The 21672-nt window shown below is 39.7% G+C and overlaps 3 protein-coding genes across 6 annotated transcripts; all 3 read left to right on the top strand.

The window, feature by feature from the left end:
- The first annotated feature begins 122 nt into the window (after nt 1-122).
- On the top strand, nt 123-4244 carry LOC119005460 (H-2 class II histocompatibility antigen, E-S beta chain-like). The gene is made up of 5 exons (XM_037073078.1): nt 123-999; nt 1154-1414; nt 2231-2515; nt 2796-2906; nt 3913-4244. The coding sequence occupies exons 1-5, from the start codon at nt 924-926 to the stop codon at nt 3936-3938; spliced, it is 759 nt and encodes a 252-aa protein (XP_036928973.1). The 5' UTR covers nt 123-923; the 3' UTR covers nt 3939-4244.
- A 1588-nt stretch (nt 4245-5832) lies between these two features.
- On the top strand, nt 5833-9934 carry LOC119006661 (SPRY domain-containing SOCS box protein 1). Its single transcript, XM_037075608.1, has 3 exons — nt 5833-6344; nt 7456-8221; nt 8321-9934. The coding sequence occupies exons 2-3, from the start codon at nt 7489-7491 to the stop codon at nt 8449-8451; spliced, it is 864 nt and encodes a 287-aa protein (XP_036931503.1). The 5' UTR covers nt 5833-6344; nt 7456-7488; the 3' UTR covers nt 8452-9934.
- A 138-nt stretch (nt 9935-10072) lies between these two features.
- msh5 (mutS homolog 5) lies at nt 10073-21672 on the top strand. 4 transcript variants are annotated; one of them, XM_037075606.1, is made up of 27 exons: nt 10073-10237; nt 10567-10607; nt 10693-10816; nt 10952-11032; nt 11294-11347; nt 11472-11593; nt 11723-11832; nt 12192-12227; nt 12899-12981; nt 13078-13123; nt 13870-14008; nt 14122-14184; nt 14273-14401; nt 14540-14612; nt 14705-14814; nt 15000-15080; nt 15163-15250; nt 15357-15424; nt 16148-16266; nt 16381-16507; nt 17119-17268; nt 17511-17585; nt 19299-19445; nt 19684-19821; nt 19921-19994; nt 20076-20238; nt 20917-21672. In XM_037075606.1, exons 3-26 carry the CDS (start codon nt 10771-10773, stop codon nt 20194-20196), a joined length of 2280 nt encoding a protein of 759 aa, XP_036931501.1. In that variant the 5' UTR covers nt 10073-10237; nt 10567-10607; nt 10693-10770; the 3' UTR covers nt 20197-20238; nt 20917-21672. The 4 variants fall into 4 exon arrangements, with proteins under 4 accessions (XP_036931501.1, XP_036931499.1, XP_036931500.1 ...); XM_037075604.1 differs by having other exon boundaries at nt 10500-10607; XM_037075605.1 differs by lacking the exon at nt 14273-14401 and having other exon boundaries at nt 10500-10607.

The following is a 21672-nucleotide window of genomic DNA, read 5'->3' as shown; positions in this document are numbered from 1 at the left end:
AAGAAATGACATGTAACATTTTCAAATGAAAATGTCTAAACATGGTTACATGAGACACTAGGAGGAGGATCCAAATTCATTCAGGTTTATTGTAGACTTAAAAAGGATGTGGGACAATGGAGACTCACACCAATCACGTCTGGTTTTCTAAACAGAAATTAAGCAGTGCCGACTTACCACCAATCAATAAACTATCACCATACAAACAAAACACACACAGAGCAAATATCCGGATGTATTAACTCAACATACATTCATTCTTACTTTAATAGCTCAAACATAAAAATTCTGCCAACATAAATGACCAAAGAACAGATAACTCATATTTTCAGTCAGACAAAAAATTGCTTTGCTTCTCCATGAGAGCCACTGTACAGTCACATTGTTCACTCACTGTATGTGTCTCCAGTTTTTCCAGCATTATAGGAACAACTTTGGAGGACTCTATCTACTCTTTACAAGTGTTGCTCCTGGCTTTGCACGCCTGCATTAGCATCTGAACATGACCGGTGTTTGGACCCATGTTGCTTTGATTGGGCGTCCACAGTAAAATTATTTTGTAAAAATGATGGTCCTAAGTGTTTTAGTTCCAGATCAGAAAAGTGTTGGTGCCACTCTGGAACCAGTTTTCCTGGTCCCAAGTCAGTTCTTTGACTGCTGAATGCAAAGAATTTGTTTCAGAATAGGCACAAGTCCTGAACCAGCACCACACAAATATGATTCTGTGTTTGGTTCCTCTTCTGTGATGACAGGTAAGGCAGTCAGTTTACAAGCATGGGACTTAAGATCCTCCCCTAATATTGACACAACAAAGATACTTTGTACCATACCTACTAACAATAAAGCAAGCAATTGAGCAATCTGCTGTTTCACTTCCTCATACTTTAGAGCGAGATTCATTTACTTCTCTCTTTCTTTACTGTATGTCCTCATTTGTCACTATGTGTGCTTTCAGCTTCTTTCCGCTGCTGTGTCTGCTCCTGTTGTTTTCAAGATCGGGTAAGTAACATTACAATAAAAATCTCTGTTGTCGTTTAATTGTGTTGCCATTCAAAACAGCACATTGACAAGAAAGAGAGAGAGTGAGCATAGATCACGAACAAGACAGTGCAGCTCTCTACCTCATCTAATACTTGTCGGCTTTCTGTTACAGATGCACTCTTTGGTTACATTGTGGGACATTGCCAGTTTACTTCTTCTGATGATCTTGTTTATCTGGCACAAGTCTACTTCAATAAGAAGCTTATGGGTGAATACAACAGCACTGTGGGGAAATATACCGGCTACACAGAGAAGGCGAGCGAAATTGCAGATGGCTTCAACGAAAACCCCAAAATGTTGGAACAAGAAAAAAAGAATTACGAGGAATGCAAAACTTTCATCCCTTTGATCTTGGATTTGTATTCAAAGACAGGTGATTTTTGCTGACCACAGTTGAAACTCTGGTAAGGCTTCAGAGTACAGACTGCAAATTACAGTTCTGTTATATAGCATTTATGCTGTATCAATAAAATACTTACTGGGTACTTATGGCAGTACATAGCAAGTACAAGAGAAGAAGAAGCTAAAGAATTAAGGGGTTACAACTTTATGTTTATGAGGGAATAAACGTGATTTTTTTTTTTCAAATTACTGCTTTTCCATTGAATAAGCATGGGTAGGTAAGTAACAAATTGACTTTATTTAGGTAATTTACTTTATATGAAAGGCAAGCTATCATTAATTCAACATGTGACAAATGTATTTTAAAGATTAATTACTCAGTGGGTCTATTGTTGTTTTCAACTTGTGAAAGGAAGCAATATTTGGTCCTGGAGACCTATTGTAATGAGAACTACCACAGAAGTGATTCTGAGTATTGTGCCAGGTCATTTTTAAGTCAGTGCGGGCAGAGATTTTGATCTTTTTTGCTGACAGCAGCTGTCTGCTACATGTAAAAACAAGCTATGAGTGCACCAAAACAGTAAAGTTGTTAATATTAATATCAATGTTAGTGTTAAAGTTTTTTTTTTTTTTTTCCTAAATGCAAACATGTTTATTTTTTACTCCCTGGGCTTCTTCTGCCTCTTGCTGGTACCCAGTTAGTATTGAACTGGTATGCTACAACATTTTTATGCTGTAATTTGCATTCTGTAATCTTAAGTGTTACTGAAATGCTCTTCATTATAAGTGGATGAACTAAAGATCCAAAATGTCATGCTAACTTGTTATGTGCACGGCTTCTTTCCAGCAATCGAGCCCTCCATCTCACTGCGGTCATTTAAGGCAGTGGACAGCAAACATCCAAGCAAGCTTATCTGTAGCGCGTACAAATTCTTTCCAAAACAAATCAAAGTGACTTGGCTGAGGAACGGTAAGGAGGTGACATCTGATGTGACCACCACAGAGGAAATGCCCAACGGAGGTTGGCTCTACCAGATCCACTCCATTCTGGAGTACACACCCAGACAAGGAGAGACTATCACCTGTAAAGTGGAGCATGCCAGCCTCATGGAGCCCCAGCTCCAAGAGTGGGGTAAGTGATGATAATGAGTGATCAGAGGTGTGACAGGATTGGGTTAGTTTAAAGCTGCTGTAAGTGATATTTGAAAAATAAAATCTAAATAAGTGTTAAATATCTCCATAACTCTAACAGTAATTACTGTAATACAAAGATCATCAAGGCAAAATTGTTCTGTCATCATATTTTTCTTGTTACGAATAAAAACACTTTCTTTGAATAGAATTATGCTAGGAATATTTATTATGCACAAAATGGAAATCTAATGCAGTGTTTTATATGAATATGTTTTCAGTACCAACACCTGAATCACAGAGAAACAAAATTGCCGTTGGGACTGCGGGACTGCTGCTGGGTCTGGTGATTTTCTTTGGTGGCCTGATTTACTACAAGAGAAACAATAGTGGTGAGAGAAATGATCACATTAACCTTGCAAGGCAGATGTATTATCCTGCCAGGCTTAAAGCAATGTGCTTGTGGCCAAACGCACAGTGGTTGAATCAATCAGCCTCCTACATGGAACAACTAGCATCTAGGATGTAGTTTAGGTGTAGCAACCAGAGAGAGAAGCAACGGTTGTAAAGCTGTTAACCGAAATCCATGAAATCCAAAGTCCAAGCACAGAAGCTGACAATACAAGGTGACAAAAAACAGAAGGTGCAGGCAGGGGCAAAACCTAGAATAAAAAAAAACAAAAGCTAAATAGAAGTACAAACCAAGGAAGCTTGGAATAACAGACATGGGAAAAGATGAAGTGGCAAAGAGGAAATGAAAAACACAGGCTTAAAAAGACAGGGACTAATTAACACATGTAACACAGGTAAACAGTGCACAGGGATAAAGTCAGGAAAAGGTCAAAGGGAAGAAGTGAAAACCAAAGATGACACACAAAGACAGAACTATGAGATAAAACAGGAAATAACTGAACCAAAGACTCAAACCATGACAATCACCTACTCTGTATTTTGAAAGTGCCTTCCCTTTTTTTATACAGTTTCTATGGTGTATTTCCAGGTGGTTCTGGTAACAAAGCATCGAGCACAAAAGGTGAAAATTAACCAATACAATTGGACTCTCTTGACCTCCAGTGTTTGCAGCCTGGCAAAAGAGCATATAGACATATATAAATAAGTCTTTTTTTAATGACTACAAAGACACAAACAGAACACCTGCGTTAAACATTACTGTATGTGTTGCCACCTGAAAAAGCTGTTAGAGTGCAGTGGACTCAAGGGCATTCATGCACTTGTCAGAAAAGATTTATCGTTTCATTATTCTTTCAATCATGCGGAGATTGTTTCCAATCCACCAGAGTTTATCTTGCACCATAAGTTGTGACTAGAGCCTATGTCTATATTCATCTCAAAGTCAGCTGTGTGTGACTTTGTTTTCCTTTTCTGTTATTACCCCAGGGCGGACGTTGGTGCCGACAGCTTAAGATTTGTACAACGAGTGAAAATGTGAAATGATCCAACCATGGAATCAGAGAAACTGAATGAAGAAAAAGTTCTTATATCTGTAGGAATAATTTGTGTTGTTATGTGGACTTAGTGTAAACTTTTTTTTTCTCAGTCTTGATATGTATTACAAAATGTTCATTTTCTGTTGTACTGTACAGATTATGATGAGTTATGTGAGTTTTGTTCTTGGAAATGTCTTAAAACCTATACTTGATGATCAAAAACTCTCTTGCACCACAAACTGCTGTTAATATATTCTTGCTAATAAACATGGAGATTGGAGACTGTGTTGTGGAATAGGTTTAAATAGAGCAGAGTAGTTTGACATTTTGGGAAATTAAAGGAAGTCAAGAAATAGTGCACCAAATAGTCAACATAACAGAATTATAGTTTTAGACATTTTTTTTTCCAGATGAAACAAAAAGAGACCTTTCATGTTAATTTGTGAGGTTTAGAGATGCTGGTGGATTTTCTAACCTTTGGACAGGCTTGGCCTTGTTTCCCAGACTTTGTGATCAGCTATGGTAACCTGCTACTGACTTTATCTATATATTGAACAGAAATGTTTTATTTTTTTATATTTGCCTAAATGAAAACAGCGGGGATAAAAAGTGTGCCTTACTGAAAACCTACCTGGGGCAGGTGTTTTCAAAACCATCAGTTCTGTTGATCTATTATTGCCTCAGGACTAACAAGTGTCTAATAATTAGTTAGTTAGTTGCAATTTAAGTTTTGTAAATTGTGCAATGCACAGTGCGTATTTTGTGTTTACCATGTCCGTTGTTTGTACCAGCATGATAGGGTGGGTGAAGGTAGTTTAAATTTAACAGTTGCCTGTCAGTTTGTCTGAAACATCTCATTTATTTGTTTCAGCGATAGATCCCTCCCACTGGTTTTAAATACAGGGCTGCTGGGATTTCCATGAGGATGATTTCTGCATGTTCAATTAACAAGACTGATAACTAGGAAAATCCAAATCTAAGAAGAACCTCACAGTATGGTGCATTTCTCCTGTGCTTACCTACAATATCTAAGATGTTGTGACCCACTTTTATCACTGCCTTCCCACACCAAGTATATGAGCATTGTGGTCCTCAGCGATGTCTTACAGACATGAGATGGCATTGGACTGTAGCCCTGAATACAGTGGGACAGATCCGATACAGCAGCCTTGTCTAATAAAATGTGGGGAGGAAGAAGGATTGTGAAAGGCAGACACACAGGCTTGTCTTTGATAACAACAACAACAACAACAACAACAACAACAACAACAACAACAACAATAATAATAATAATAATAATAATAATAATGGCTATATATGGGCTCATGGTTGCTTCTGCTTCCAAACATTATGGCTACATTGTTTGAATCTTCGATGATAGAAATTGAAATCAAATCTGAGCAAGAGGTTCTATTGGAAATATTCAATTCAATTTAAACATGTTGTACCATTTTATAGAACAAAGGATTCTCAAATAATAGAGAAAAAATAATTATCAAGTTCACAATTCATTAATGAACATGAACATAAAACATCTATATATTCTGTTAATTTCAGAGGAAACAATAAACAACAAATAACAGATTTATGAATAATGAAAGTAATCAAGACTGATATTGAAATGAACTGTTAAATTAATTTTTATGTTTTATTATGGATTAAGACACTCATCTAAAGTAGGTCAAATTACCCCTACATGTATCACCTGCAACAGTAGATATGCAAACACATCATATCAAAGAAATATATATCTTATCTAAAATGTACTTTAGTAAAATATTTTAGTACTTCTTTCTCCACTGTGTAACTCTGCCCAAAAAGGTTTGCCTGTAAGACAGCGTCCAGGGCTTGAATTCACGTCACTCACTCCTCTTTATGCGCATGCGCGCTCCGGAAAAATGAGCCGTTTTGGGTTCTATTTTATTTTTCTCTTCTTATTATATAAAAGTCCGAGTTTGATGTTGTTCTTGTGCTTCGCCATTTATGTTTACATTCATTACAGAACAAGATAAGAAAAAACTAAAACAAAAAAAACAACATGATTGTGGAGGAATTTGACCTAAATAGATAACAGCTTTCGGATTTTTGTGTTTTCCTCTCAGCGGTCATGAGTTTACAAACACGTCACGAGCTCTGTCGTCCTTGTCACCGCGGCGCTGCGTGGCGTCACTCTGCGGTGATGGACTGTGCTGTTCCAGTTTCGGAGGTCGACTCAGAGAGCATCGCTAAAACGCCGGACAGGCCGGCGTCCCGGTTACGTTACCGAGCTGCGATAAGACGCACGACACGCCTGATAAGAGGCTGATATAAACACAGAGATGTGTCCGGAAAACAACCTGCATCATCCGACGAGCACAGGGAAGGACTCCACAAACACAGCTGGTAAGACTCAGAGATTTACTGGAAGTGTCGAGGAAGCTGTTCTCACTGACCTGCTCCAACAGGTGGAGTGACCTGAGTTATAAGTAGCTTTAATGGAAGACTGTAGTTTTTCTACGCTAAGTGTTTTGATTTCATACGACTTTATGTTCATGCTATTTTCCAGTTATTTATCTGACAGCTGTAGTAGTGATTTTGCAGGTTTATAAACCATACACGATTAATATAAAAACTAAATTAAAGCTACATATTAATCCAACATTTTTACTTGTGTAATTAGAAGTATATTTTGCTGATAATGCTTTAAAAAACTGTTTGGAACAGAAATGTACTTTTACTTTTTTTTTTTTAACTTGTACTTTTACAGTTATATTGCTTATTTTGTGTAAAGCATCTAAATACTTCCACTAATGATTTTACTTATTCTCATGTAATCTACTCCACTACTCTACCATTCTTTATTCATAGTTTACTCTTCTTTTATCTACTTTTGTTCTGGTTCCCTGCTATTTTACTGCGTTTTAATTGACATTTTATCTTGTGTAGTTTTCTATATTTATACCACAGCTATTCACCTACTTACTACAATTTACTATATTATATTGTTATATATATATATATATATATATATATATATATATATATATATATATATATATATATAATATAATTTAGTACTACAAAATTATACATAAAAAGTATGAAAATAAGAAGTTAGAATATTAGTGGTGTAAAAGCAAACCCATATAAGTAATGCTCGTGTAATAGTCTTAAAATCTCACTTTATTCTACTCTACTTCCTTATGCTGCTTCAATTGACTTTCCATGTTGCCTTACTCCACTCGACGTATTCTACTTAACCTCAGTCTGATTTACCAAACTCTCCCCTATCCAAACTTGTATGAAAAAATAGATTAATCAATCATGAAAACAATTATTAGTTGCAACCCTTTTCGTGTTAGTATGACAGGTAAAACTTATGTATCTTACATATCTTCTAGGTGAGTAATGTCAATAATTATCAACTATTTTCCACCACAAATAAAGTTTTGGTGGAATGGATCATCTTTCCTCAGTGTGTAAATTGTTTTCTTGCTGTTTCTCTTCTCCCCAGTTTCTCTCTGACGACACCTAGCAATTTGAACCAATGGGCCTCTCACTGTCAGTCTGGCTGTACAGCAGCAGGGCAGATGACAGCCCTCCCTCCTCTTCATCAGGGTTCACTCCACTGGCTGTCCCGACCTGCTCTCGCCTCGCTGTCACTCTGAACTCCTCTCCGGTTGCTCCGGGAGATGGTCGCTCTCAGTGGAGCTCGGTCCACCACTCTCCTCACTTTCTGCTGTCAGCCTGCAAACAGGAAGTGACGCGTTCACCTGTTGAGCGGAGCAGCGATGGGGTGAGGGCGGAGATGGGGGTGAAGAGCGGACTTCATGTCTGGGAGGTGCTGTGGAAGCCCGAACACAGGGGGAGTCATGCCGTTCTGGGCATTTCTAGGCAGAATTGCCCTCTTCAGGCCTCGGGGTACAATGTGCTGGTGGGGAGAGACTCACACTCATGGGGCTGGGAACTCAAAACCAATCAGCTCTGGCATGCGGGACAGAGTCTTGGACTTTACCCAGAAAAGAAAAAATGTCACGAAGATTTGAGGTCACAGTCCTCCACTTCACCAGACACTAAGATGGCACAGACACCGCTTCCCATCCCTGAGCGCGTCCTGCTGGTCCTGGATGCTGACGCAGGAACTCTGGGATTTATTGTTGATGGCAGCTTCCTCGGTGTGGGTTTTGAAGACCTCCCTCGTGGAGTGGAGCTGTTCCCTGCAGTGAGCAGTGTGAGAGGAGGTGCCAGCATACGTTTGCGCTACCTGAACGGTGCCACCCGTGAGTTTGACATTTTTACACAGATCTCGTTTAGTAAGATCTGCTCGGGTCCTCTAAAACGTGTAAACTAACAGTTTTTGTTTTCTCTTTCCTTCCCAGGTGATCCCCCAGCCCTGATGGCTTTAAGTGGACTGTCAATTCGTCATCATTTAGGGCAACAAAGGCTGAATCAAATGCACAAACTGCCTCTACCCACCCGTCTCCAGCACTACTTGCTTTCTAGTCAATAATGTACATTTAAACATGTACATGCATTCACGCAATAGGAAACATGTCAAGCATGGAAGTGCACCAAGAGCTGCACCACCTTTTTAAGTGAAAATGTATGTAATTATCATTTGTTTTATTTATTGAAATGCAATATATACATTGTTTAATCATAATATTTATGTTGTTTCGACAGTGAACTGAGAGGAAAGATTTTTGGGATGTGGTTTTCAAAATGGGAGTGTTTCTTTAGCTTCAGCTCTTTAGTTCTTTGTGTACAGAATAAATTACTCTCACTTGAATTTGACCTTGTATATATGCTTTTATTTTTACAGTTTTAACCATTTTTCATATGTTGGAAGAAAAGAGAATAAGAGGATTTTGGTACAGTGTTGTTGTTTGGTGGTGTGGAGGCCTCCACTTTAGAAGAAATAAATCACATTCAGTAAAGAGGGTCAGTCCCAAGGTTCCCCTAAAACATTAATGATGCCTTTAACTGCATAATATAGTTGCTTATACTCATTAATATATCCTAAGCGAAACTCTGAGTGAGTTAATCCATTGCTCAATTATAACAAACTGCCAAAATTCATTTTTCAACTTCAAATGAGCATCTGTTAGGTTAGATTAGAAGGAAAGATGACTCAGGCTGTTGGCTGCTAGCTCAGCTGCTACAGTGCCAAATTCTTTGAAATTTGAATTGAAACATAATCATATTTTCCCCAGTGGTTTGACTTTAGAAGGTGAGAAGCACACACTCATTCTACCACTGATGGAAAATATTTTCAGAGTTGCAATATCATAATGTAAAGATAAAACCTTTAAACAATTCCTGATGTGCTGGTAAGTTAAATTTGAGGGATTTGAGGTATTTGCCCTTTGAGTATTTTTAATATTTTCAATTTAAAAATTCTAAAATATGGTATGCTATTATAGATTTAAAGTAACAGTGTAAAATGGTTCAAATTTGCTCCTATTTAACCAGCTTCAATATGAAACTATTGTAATTGTTTGCATAATGACTATACATTTTATTCTCACTTGCCATAATTTGACAGGCCTGCTTCTGTACTTTTTGATAAGATTTTGGACACAGGATGTGTACTTGTAATTGAGTATTGTGGTGTGTTTCAAGCAAGCAACATTTTATTCTTTTTTGGGGGATCAGATATTTAAATGTGAAAACTGAAGTAAGTTATTTGAAATACTGCTCCCACTGAGTGTGTTTGAAAATAGCAGAAGTAGATCTTTTTATTCTCTTTCTCTTTCTTTCTTTCTTTCTTTCTTTCTTTCTTTCTTTCTTTCTTTCTTTCTTTCTTTCTTTCTTTTATTTGTTTAACAGACATCAGACTCAGCCCACCTCCTGAATCCATATCATTTTTGCACTGTCCCTCATGGAGTCAGAAGTTGCCTAATACCTCTCTGAAAAGTAGAGTGACAATTATTAGTCCACTGATTTGTTCACTTTAATAAAAGAAATTATGATTTTGGGGGTGTCTGTTGTTCTGTGTTATGTCAGTTTAGCTGCTGATAATCATCACTGACTCAAGTAAATAAGCAGTAGCCATTTTATCGGCTTGATGTTGCCATGACAACACAGAGAGCGAGAGAGAGAGAGAGAGAGAGAGAGAGAGAGAGGAAGGCGCGCGCTAAAGAGTGAGAGTGATACAGTGATGTATCTGGCTACGTTAGCTAACTGAGAAGCTGCTGTAACACTAAAGATTTCTCAACTCTTTAAAAGTACATGTCAGACTTTATCAACATAGTTAAGACCCATTAGATTTCGTGTAACAAAAAGCGACCCCTACTGTGAGTATATGTCAGCTAACTGAATGAATTGTTGTAACAGCTAGTTTGTCTCAAAGCAGATAGCTTACAGTAGCTAGCCTAGCTAAGTGGCGGCTAACCTACATTAACTCCAATTTGATGGCTGAATTATTAACCCAGGCAGCTAGGTTGCTAAAAGTTTTCTAAAGGTTTATGAAAATGTTGTACCTCATTGTACACTCAAATAACTGGCGTGCAACATTAAATTAGTATGTTAATTTTGACTGCTGTTACTGGTATCCAGAGTGAACTTGTCATGACAGCACTGGAAAGTCAGAGTGGAAGAGGAGGGCTAATTTTTGGTCCCCCAGGCATACATGAAGATGAAGAAGAGGAGGAAGACTCACCTGTGGTAAGACTCAGATATCACACTCAGCAGCAGAGAAGTAAATAGTTGCAGCAGTCAGTTGCACAGTCTTGCATATGTTTGTTAACAGGTTTTACTGAGTGTTTTAGCCCAGCAGGGACAGGTAGGCCTCTGCTTCTATGACAGTAAGGACTCCTCGTTACACTACATGAGCGACACCCCTGACAACTATGAGCTCCACTTGTTGGCCAGAGGTATCAATACACAGCCTTTTACACAGTTTAATTTTAAATAATACAGAAAGAACAATTATGTGAGTGAACCCACATAAGTATTTGTATTACCATACTGTGTGTACCTTGTTCCCTCTTGTGTTTGTTGTTGTTTAGTCATCCAGGAGGTTTCTCCTCATGTAATGGTTACCAGTGCAAAGCAGGAGCGCTGCATGACACGATTCCTACATCAACTTGGTGAGATCTGGGAGACATAAATGATCTTAGCCTGGGGAAGAGAAACAGAAACATGTCAAAGGAGTTTTGTTTTGACATAGTATGAGACAAGTAGTTTCTGGGTCAAGGAGATGAAATGAGATTAGAGCTGCTTGACGCTGCAGACAGCTAGTGTGATAACGGAATAGGGTCATTCTGTTGCTGTTATGCACTGTTTTTCTTTTAATTGACTTTTTCTTTTACACATATAAATATTTGTCTTTTTCTCCTGTTCAATCACAGGTTCAAACCCAGACTACAAACCAGAGGTGGTTACTTATCCATATGTTGACTTTGGTAAACAGATGCCCACTCACAATATCTAAATGTCCTCATTCAATTTAAGGCATGAATTCTGCATCGAATATACATGATTTTGAGCAGTGAATGATTCATATGAGTCCATTTTTGAATATTACAGGCCTGGAGGTGGGTAAGCAGAGGCTGCTTTCTGCCCATCTGCCTTTCCTTCCTGCCTCCATTTCTGAAAGCGAGAAAATGTCCTACCTCTCCTCCTGTATCTCCTTTGACTCACCCCTGATGGTGAGCCACCTGTCTACTTATCATCCATCAGTTTATCAATGTGCACGAGGTGATCATGAACTCCATCATTCCATCATTTTCCTGAGTTTATGTGTGTGCATGTGTGTGTGTGTGTGTTCACATCCGTAGCTGAGGGCAGTGGGTGCTCTTCTGAAATGTCTGGACAGGAGGAGAGTGGGAGTGGAGCTGGAAGACAGCAGTGTTGGAGTTCCTATCCTACAGTTCCACGCCTACACACTGTAACACACACATGCGCGTGCGCGCACACACACATACACACGGGGGCTGTTATCACATGTTTTCCATAATGAGGACCTTGAAAGAGTTTTGTCAATGAAGGATGCTTTCATTCTGCTCCGTATTCAGCTTGTTGATGTCTGTCAAACAGGCAGCAGTGGGGTGTGTTTGTGGCATTATGATTTCATGGTATATTTACATTTACTGTATAACATCTTCTTTATTCTCTTTATTTCTCTTTATTTTCGCACCTGTGCACTCTTACCTACCAACAAACCAAATCTGTTCCATGTGATGCAGAATTTGTCATGAAAGAAAAATGTTGCTTCTCTGAAATGTGCTTTGTTTCTCCCCAAACTAGTAACGGTGTTGTTTGCATTGACCGAGACACCTATAGGTAAGAAAGATCTTTGTCTTTTTGATCGAATGATCTTTGTCCAATATATAGTATTTTGTTAATAGCTGACGTTCCATATCTCCAAAATAGTTGAAGTAGTAGTATTCAACTATAGGAATAGTTGATTGCACAATGAAATGGCTATAGAACAATGACTCCGCCTGCATTTAGATTGGTTTGCCAAAAACTGTTATTTTCTCTGCTGACCGGCACAAAATCTCCCAGGAAAATGCAGGCTGATCATTCAGTCTGGCTGGCAGCCTGGCAGCATTTCTAACTGCTTTCATGCCTCCATTAAAGACTTAATGAATGCATAAAGTCATTTTTTGTCCTATTTTCTTATTAGTTGCTACTCTGAGGCATTACAGTTGTCTATGCGGCAGTGGTGCCAAAAATACTACCACTTGGATACACTAGGGGGGGGAAGATTTCTACTCTAGCCTCAGTGTGATATGTTTACTTTCTATTAGTTGTAGTTTAAATGTGTTAATGTCTTTCAGCACCTTGTGAGTAAAACCCCTTATTTCTACAAAATATAATAACATGAATAGATAAGTGTCAGGTGGAAAATTGCATCAAATCCAATTTATAATTAGGTTAGGCAGAAGAAAACATGTAAAAAGAGAAAAATGATGTATGAGAGATCACAATAGATTTTGTATTTGTTTCAGTGTACTGCAGATATTCAAATCAGAACTTCACCCATCAGTGTACAAGCTGCATTCTGGTGAAAAGGAAGGACTCAGTCTTTATGGTATGCAGCTCTCACATTGGCAATTCAGGCCATTATCACTTACTGTTTTATCTAAAGGTCTTTACATGAACCACTTGTTCTTGGTGTGTGTTTCAGGGATACTGAACCGCTGCAGGTGCAAGTTTGGCTCAAAACTGCTACGGTGAGAAACACCTCTGCTGAAGTCCAATCACACAATAGACATATGAATAATGAGCTTACTTCTTCACCAAAAGAAAATATTCATCTTTTATTAGAAAAGGCTATATTTGTCAGCATGTCCTGAGTATCCAGTTTAACTAACCAATGTCTTTATGCATATCTGATTTAATTGATGGATGAAATTCAGACTGCCCCACATCATCCATAAATGACAGTAACATTAATATAACAATTATATAATCACAACTATCTATAAAATTATTATTGTATCACAATTCACTACTTTGTCAAAGTTGATTTATTATGATGGAACATTAGGGGCAATAGCAACAAACTCTATCAGAGCAAACAAATTATTATTATTTTTTTTTTCATTAATTTGCAAATTTGAATTTACTGCTGTTGTGGGGATCTGGCAGAGGATTTTGTGGTTGTCACAGGAATTTCAAGGTTAGCATACTGCTGCTTGTATCTATGGCAACATGATGAATGTTTAATTAAAATAAGGCATGATCTGTTTTTGGTACTGTAACGAATTAGATTATTATTGATAATTGTGAGAATGTATATTTATGTAATTCGGTCATTTTTCTTTATGCAGTCATACTTTTTTTTTTTACATACACACACCATCTGGTAAACTCTGATTTGTCTCATAAACTGGAAGAACTTTGTTTTTCTGTTTGTATTGTTTGCTTTATAGAAGTAACGTGACCTAAGTGTAAGAGATGTCCTTTCCTCTCTCAGCCAGTGGTTTCTGCGGCCAACGCAGGACCTGGCCGTCTTACACAGGAGACAGGAAGTGATACGCTTCTTCACGTCACCGCGAAACTCTGACGCCCTGAGCACCCTACAGTCCTCGCTACGCAACATCAGTAACATACCAGTAACTCTGACCATTGACCTACTTTTTCTCCACATCTGTGATTACTTATCCCCTTACCTGCTGTGTCACCACCAGTCTGTCTGTGTGTGTGTTTGTTTCTGTTTGTTTGTTAGACGCTTTTGCGCAGGATGTCTCTCTCTAACACCAAAGTGACCAACTGGCAGAGTCTCTACAAGGTTGGAGCTACAGTTATACCATAAACCCTTTATCCAGACAAGTTTTGTTAAATGTGTGCAAAATGCTGCATTTGTGTGTGTTTGTCAGACATTGTACAATGCGGTGTGTATCAGGGACACGGTGCGACACCTGCCTCAGTCCGTTCAGCTCTTTCGTGATATCAGTGAAAGGTTCTCTGATGACATCCACTACATTGCCTCCCTCATCAGCCGAGTTGTGAGACTCACACATCAATACACAGCTCAAATCTGAGCAGTTTCCTGGCTTTTGCTGCCACGCTCAGTAGTTCACAAGTGTTTTGCAGTCTGTCAAGTGTTAATTAGTTTGACTCCATGTCTGATTTGGAACATGTAGGTGGATTTTGAAGCCAGTGTAGCTGAGAACCGCTTCACCATTAAACCAAATGTGGACCCAGCAATTGATGAGAGTAAGAGCCTCCCTACTGGATTCAGTTAGTTAAAGTCATGATTGAATGTATCATGTCGATAGTTTGTTAACAATGCTCTGTCCCTTTGTCAGAAAAGAGGAGGATGATGGGGCTGTCCAACTTCTTGACAGATGTAGCCAGAAGAGAGCTAGAACACCTAGACGCTCGCATACCCTCCTGCTGTGTCATCTACATCCCCCTGGTCTGTCCGCACAACTGATATACATCTTTCCAATACCTACATTTTTATTGTCTCATCCTGCTTCCACCTGCATGTACTAAATTACTGATGGGATTCACACTATCAGATATGTGGAAAACAGCTTCTCTGGACCACCACGTACTGTATATCAGTGCTCATATATCATTTTTTATTTCTCCCCACAGATTGGATTCCTGCTGTCTGTCCCTCGCCTGCCCAGCATGGTGGAGAGAGAGGATTTTGAGATAGAGGGGCTTGATTTTATGGTTTGTGTGCAAACTTGCCACATGTTAATTTAGTTTGTTGTTTATTTGCTGTAATACCTTTCCTTGTGTTCATGTAAGCTAGTTTCTGTCAGAGGAACGTCTGCACTACCGCAGTCAGAGGACCAAGGAGCTAGACGACCTCCTCGGAGACTTGCACTGTGACATTAGAGGTCTTTTAGCTCCTTTACTGGCAAAAAACATTTCCCTGATAGCTGACATGTAGAAATTACAACAATCACCAAAGGCCCTCATGTTGATTTACTTTTTGTTCCTCAGACATGGAGACGGCAGTAATGACACAGTTGCAGAAAACAATCCTCGAGAGGAGCAACTCCCTTTACACGGTTGGTGTGCATCACTGTGCACTTCCAGGTCCCAGTGTTTAAAACTCCCACTCTGATAAGCGATTGTTGGCATGAAAGAAGTCTGCTAATGTGTGTAGGCAGAGTTTGTTGTGATTAACTATCAATGTTTCCTTGGACTGTGTTAAACATTTTGATTATGAAACAGTTCCGGATGGTCCTGAAGTTCTTTTCAAGTGCTGTGATATTTGTCTCTTGACAGATGGGTGTACTGCTATTTCATGCCGTAATTGCAAATGTAATTGTTATTTCTGAGGACAGAATGAACATTAAGGTTAAATGATAAATTATTGTGTTTACAATATTGGAGCTGTGGTTCAGTTTTCTAGCCTATTAGGCAGAGTTGGCAATTATAAGAATGTAAAATAAACAATGAGCTTTATTGAAAATCAGTCTTGCAGCGTTTCATGTTTATTAAGCTTGATTAAAGTGATTCTCTCTTTTGGATACCCATTACATCAAAACATTCAAAGAGAGATCTTATACCACTCCTGCATTACAATCCACTTCTTTGTCATCCATCTGCATACTCAGATTGTTTCAGATACTCTTGTTTTCTACCAAAATGTGGCTTGAAACACAGGTTCTTTCTCAGTTCACGTGCACAACCCTGTTAAGCTGGAAGTTTGTGAACACTAGAGCTGCTTTTACTGATCAGAAATGCCCTGTACAGGACAGTCAGTGTGTTTAATGTGTGTTGTGTAGGTTCTGGATCTCATTGCTGAGCTGGACTGTCTGATGGCCATGAGCGGCGCCTCCCAAGAGTACGGCTACACCTCGCCCAAACTAGCCAATCACAGGAGGATAACAGTTACACAGGGCAGGTAGAGACTCTCGTACTTGATGGAGACAGATGTCCTCGTACTTCTGTTTTTGTAATTTTTGACATCGATAATGGAAAGTAGCATCCCATATGAGCTTTTTTCTCCATTTTTTAGACATCCGCTGTTAGAGCTGTGCTCTCCTGTGTTTGTGGCCAACTCCTTCCAGAGCTCAGAGTCGCAGGGCAGAGTCAAGATTGTCACTGGCCCCAACTCGTCGGGCAAGAGCATCTATCTCAAACAGGTGTGAGAGTCAGAAAACGCTCTCTGTTTTTTCATGTCTGTTTCTTTACGTGAACCAGTCTGTAATGTACATGCTTCAGTTTCCAATTTACTTGAAATCTTTCTTTGGTAGGTTTTTGGGCCATGCTTGCTTTTTTTCTTTGTTTTTCTTTTGATGCAGTCAGTGATAAGCTGCTTTTAGAAGCTTTAAGAAGCAAAAGAACAGCAAAACTGCACAAGTGGGAGGCACTACTCGTTAAAAGAAATCGAGATAATTGTTTCTAATCTGCCTTGAGCATCTGTTTCTTCAGCGCCAGTAGCTGCACTGCAGATACTAATTACTTCAGCCTTCTGCTAGATGGTGACAGCAGTTATGATGTACAAGATTGATATTTTCCCTTTTGGAACTTTTAAACTTCATTGATTTTTAAGAGAATCACTGTGGCTGTCATTTACAACTTCATCAGAAAACAAACTTAATGTTTGTTAATTAAGGGTGGCAAATAAGTTTCTTTTTGAGAATGTCTTAATTTTACAATCCTTTTGGTGGGGAATTTTGGCCTCCAGTCTGCCATTGAGAATCACTGATGTTACTTGTAACTTGTAAGGTGCTTTCTGATTTCTCTTCGGCAGGTGGGTCTGATCGTGTTCATGGCTCTGATTGGCTCAGATGTGCCCGCAAAGGAGGCAGAGATCGGTCTGGTGGATGGGATCTTTACCCGCATGCAGAGTAGAGAATCTGTATCTGTGGGCCTCAGCACCTTCATGATTGACCTCAACCAGGTACCTAAAACATAAGTTTATGCACACAACCAACTGTGTGCGTGTATGTTGGTGTGTGTGGGTGTGGAAATAAAAGATATGAACTTCCAACACTATTGTCCTCCAGTTTTACTCCCACTCTCCACCTGTCAAGACATTTTTATAAGGAAGAACTGCCTACAGCCATAAGACACACACACACACACACACACACACACAAAAGAGCAATGTGTAGTGTTACATTTTGTGTCTCTATTCCCCAGATGGCCCAGGCTCTCAACAGCAGTACTGGCAACTCGTTAGTTCTCATCGATGAATTTGGAAAAGGAACTAACACAGTAAGAAGGAGTTGTCTCAGCGCTTTGTGAATTGAATGCATATGTATACACATAACAAGGACACACAGTGTCACTGATGTGAAGTGCCTTAAACCAATCTCAGCCAATATTATCTAATTTAGAGCTGCAGCAAGAACAGACCTTGAGCTCGGCCCAACATGTGCCACCCATAAACTATAAAATAGCAGCAGCTGTTCAGAGCTGCAGATATTGAGGCGTTGATCTGCGCCACCTGCAGGCAAGGAAGCTAATGATGCAATCTGAGAGAAACAGCTGTTACGCTGCTGTTGTTCAATAGCTGTAACTGTTTCATATAGATTTTTTTACATTCAGTATTTTAGTGTTGGTTATGGGTCTTTTTCCTTTCGGATATTGGCAAATGTACAGACTTCACAGCCTTATGAGAATCATTACGTTCTCCATCCTCCATCACTGTCAGGTTACTCTGGAGAGGGACGGAGAAGGTCCAAACCAATTTTATTTGTCTAAAGAAGAAATAGAGGTGTGGGAGGCAGGGCCCAGAAACAATAAAAGAAAATCACCTATGTATGCTGGAGGTTAGCCCGGTTCCAAGAATTTAAAACAGCTGTCATCGATGTCTTTTCAAGAACAATGTCAAAATGTAACATACATGTCATTTTCACTTGAATTTGCTGCTCCACAGTTTCAGCTCACTGTTTAGCCATTCAGCCTGCAAATTTACTGTTTTGGTTTACTTTTATAAGCCACAGCAGGGAGACGTTTCAGCTAAAAAAAGTGACTGTACACTACCTGCTCAGCACCAAACGACAGACGGATACATTTAACGACTAGCTGGGGAACATAATGGAGCATTTAGCAGCTAAAGACCCAGATATTTCCCTCAGGAGCTGGCAGACCAGAAACAGCTTAAAGCAAGAGAATATTGGACTTCAATTCACCAGGTGGCCCAAAACAAGACTCCAACTGAATGATAATGTTGCTCACTGACTTGTATGATATATCTATATAACAAACACAACATGTGGTGTTTTGAACACCACCAAGTACTTCTATTTTATCTGAGTATTTACAGTAATCTCTGTTGTATGTGCGTGTGATACAGCATCCAACTAACATAAAACCAGCAGCTTAAAAAAAAAAAAAACTGTGCCTCGCATCCGCAGGTCGTGCATGTGTTAAGAATTAAGCAGCTATTGCTTTCCTTGCCTGTAGGTGGTGACCTGTGCCGTCTAACTGCCTGTTTCTTTTGTTGCATGTCATACCCATCTGTCCGTCCCCATATTTCCTGTTGTGGTTCAGTTGGTTAGACAATGACAGAACAGTTCCTTGTTGTGGAAAATGCTAGCAATTCTATTTGTACAACAAACGTTTCAATGTAAACATACAGGCTTTGATTTGCCTTTTATGGATACTTGGTCCATGGATACTTGCATTTGTTGTCAATTAGTATAATCAAGATGTCTGGCTTGACTTCACAGTATTATAATTAAGGTAAAATAGCAATGCATTCACAATTGTCACTTGTTACATGAGGTACATGAGTACTGTCGCTCAATCAAGAAGATAGCATGATATCTGGTGGACCTTTTAATCTATGGGCAGGAATGGACTTTTAATACACTAACTCAGTCTCAGGCTATCAAGAGCTTAACCTGAATTAAAAGTCAAGTGTTTTGCCAATAGCAGCTTCATCCTCTCTCACACAGCCAACTGTATAATGTTGCCCTTCAGGTGGACGGACTCTCTCTGCTGGCTGCGTCGATATCTCATTGGCTGAGAAAAGCTCCGGTGGATTTACCTCATGTCCTGTTGGCTACGAATTTTCACAGCTTGCTGCAGCTGGGCCTGCTACCTTCCTCTGGATTGCTGTCTCTTCTGGTACTGGGAGAGACTCAGCTTAGCTTGCACAATGATGAAATTTAGCCCAAAGCATTTTGTGAATGTTCATTGAGGCTTCACGATTGTGAACTAATGTACTGTAGAAAAGTGTTGACAGCACAACTTCGGAGTGACCAATGTAAGACTCAGCTTCATATTTGTTTTACCTCATTAGGAGTTTATTTTATAAGTATTTGGTGTGCGTGTGTGTGTGTGTGTGTGTGTGTGTGTGTGTTAGACTCTAGAGACTGCGGTGGACGGAGATGAGTTGGTGTTTCTGTACCAACTGAAGGAAGGGATCTGCCAGTCTAGCTATGCTGCCAACATTGCTACACTGGCAGGCTTGCCAACCAGCCTTGTACAGAGAGGAGTGGAGGTAAAACACACACACACACACACACACACACACACACACACAGAGTCAGATAGCCAAAAGCATGCTGGCATAGACTTCATGTTTATGGGTTTTGGTCAGGTTTCTGAACTGTACAGGACGGGAAGGTCTGTCAAACGCATTGACAACTCCTCGTCCGATGAGCAGGCAAACAGGTTAGTTTAACTCCAGCTACACATTATGACAGTAAACCAACACAAGAGAGCGATGTAGGTGATTCAAGCTGTGCCTGACAGGTGCAGGTCTGTGGTGGAGAAGTTCCTGAGCCTCGACCTGGAGGACAAAGATTTGAACCTTCAGCACTTCTTGAAAGAAGAGCTCCTGCCCTCTGCTGGGGAGCTGCTGAACCGCAGCTGAACTGCTCTCTGGCAACTGCAAACACATTTCTACAGCTCTGTGGTCAGTCTGATCTTTTCATTAGTTTTTGGGGGAGAGCCAGCTGTAGACAGGAGACATTTATCTAAATACATGACAATAGGAAACATTCACTGCATATGTCGCAGCAGCTCAACTTTTTCCGGTTTTGTTCAGTTGGAATACAAAGTTCAATATGATACAAACAGACTGGGTGGATTAAAGTCTTTCTAAATGAATATGCTTATGTGATAATCATCTAAGCAGTGTTTTCTAATTCAGGACAGCACAAAAAGTCTGTAAAGCTGTTGATTTGTCTACACCATATGGTTGAAGTCCTTTCAGCATCACTTCACAGAGTCCTGTTCTTTTTGTTTTGACAACATAAATAAATGCAAGTTGTTTATTGTGGTCCCGTTGAGGCTTCAGTGACGTGCCAGCTAGTTAAGACAGCCACAGTGAGATACAAAAGTGTTGTGACTCGGAGTTGGTGTGCGGAGTTGCAGAAGGGAGTGTCGCAGCAGTGTTTGGTCATGACAAAGATGGTGTTGTTTGAGAAGAGCTCCACCGTGGTCTCCTCGCCACACTCCTCTGCCTTCACGCAACCCAGAGTCTTAATGTCCAGGGTATCAGCTGCAGAAACAAGACGATAGTAGTCAGTATAATATCTCAAAGTAAATGAAAGTAGTCTACACTCCCTAATGCTTAAATATGAATCAACAGTCTTATCCAGCCCACCTGCCTTCCCTCGCCCCGTGTAGCAGCGCTCCCCAAGGCTGCAGTTGGTTTCGGTGGTGTAGCAGGCATCCCAGAAGCCCAGGTCACAACGGAAACACTTGAGTGACTCCTCCTCTTCTACCAATCCCACCGACTCCATGAGCTGCTCGAGCTGCTCGTCCTCCTCACCTGAGCCCAAGGAACACCACCGAGACAGGACAGTTTGATACCAGACACAATAAAAGAAGCTTTATTTATTTTACTTGACCATTTCATTTAATTCAACTGAGAGTGAAATTTGCAAGGAAGACCTGACCCAGACTGTAGACAGCTGCAGACAAAACTCATCAAAACTCAGGCACCATTAGGAACAGATAATGTTAAAAAAGAAAAATAAGCAAAGAGCAGCGCTTATACCAGTACAGATGTCAGATGAATGGATCAAAGGCTTTGGATTATTCAGATTTGGAGGCATTTATGTAATAGCTTGTTGGATATATTCATTATTCAGAGGGTGCTGAACGTGTGAAGTGTTTGAGCGCTGTTGAAGGACATCAAGCCAAAACTGATGAGCCACATTCTGCCGAGCACTTAAGCAGCTCAGAAATATTTTGTTTATTCTGCAGCAGTCTGGAATTTGTTTCTTCGAGTGGATGACTTGTGTTATTCAGGGAGTGCTCCAAGTCTTCGGGCTGCATCGTGTTTTTATTAACCAGACAGATACTGGAATTAATAGAAAGAGCTGGCTGCAGAACGTGGGCA

The sequence above is a fragment of the Acanthopagrus latus genome, chromosome 17 (assembly GCF_904848185.1).
Source record: "Acanthopagrus latus isolate v.2019 chromosome 17, fAcaLat1.1, whole genome shotgun sequence".
NCBI lineage: Eukaryota > Metazoa > Chordata > Actinopteri > Spariformes > Sparidae > Acanthopagrus > Acanthopagrus latus.
Note: the sequence above shows the minus strand (reverse complement) of the source record. Positions and strands in the feature narration are given on the sequence as shown.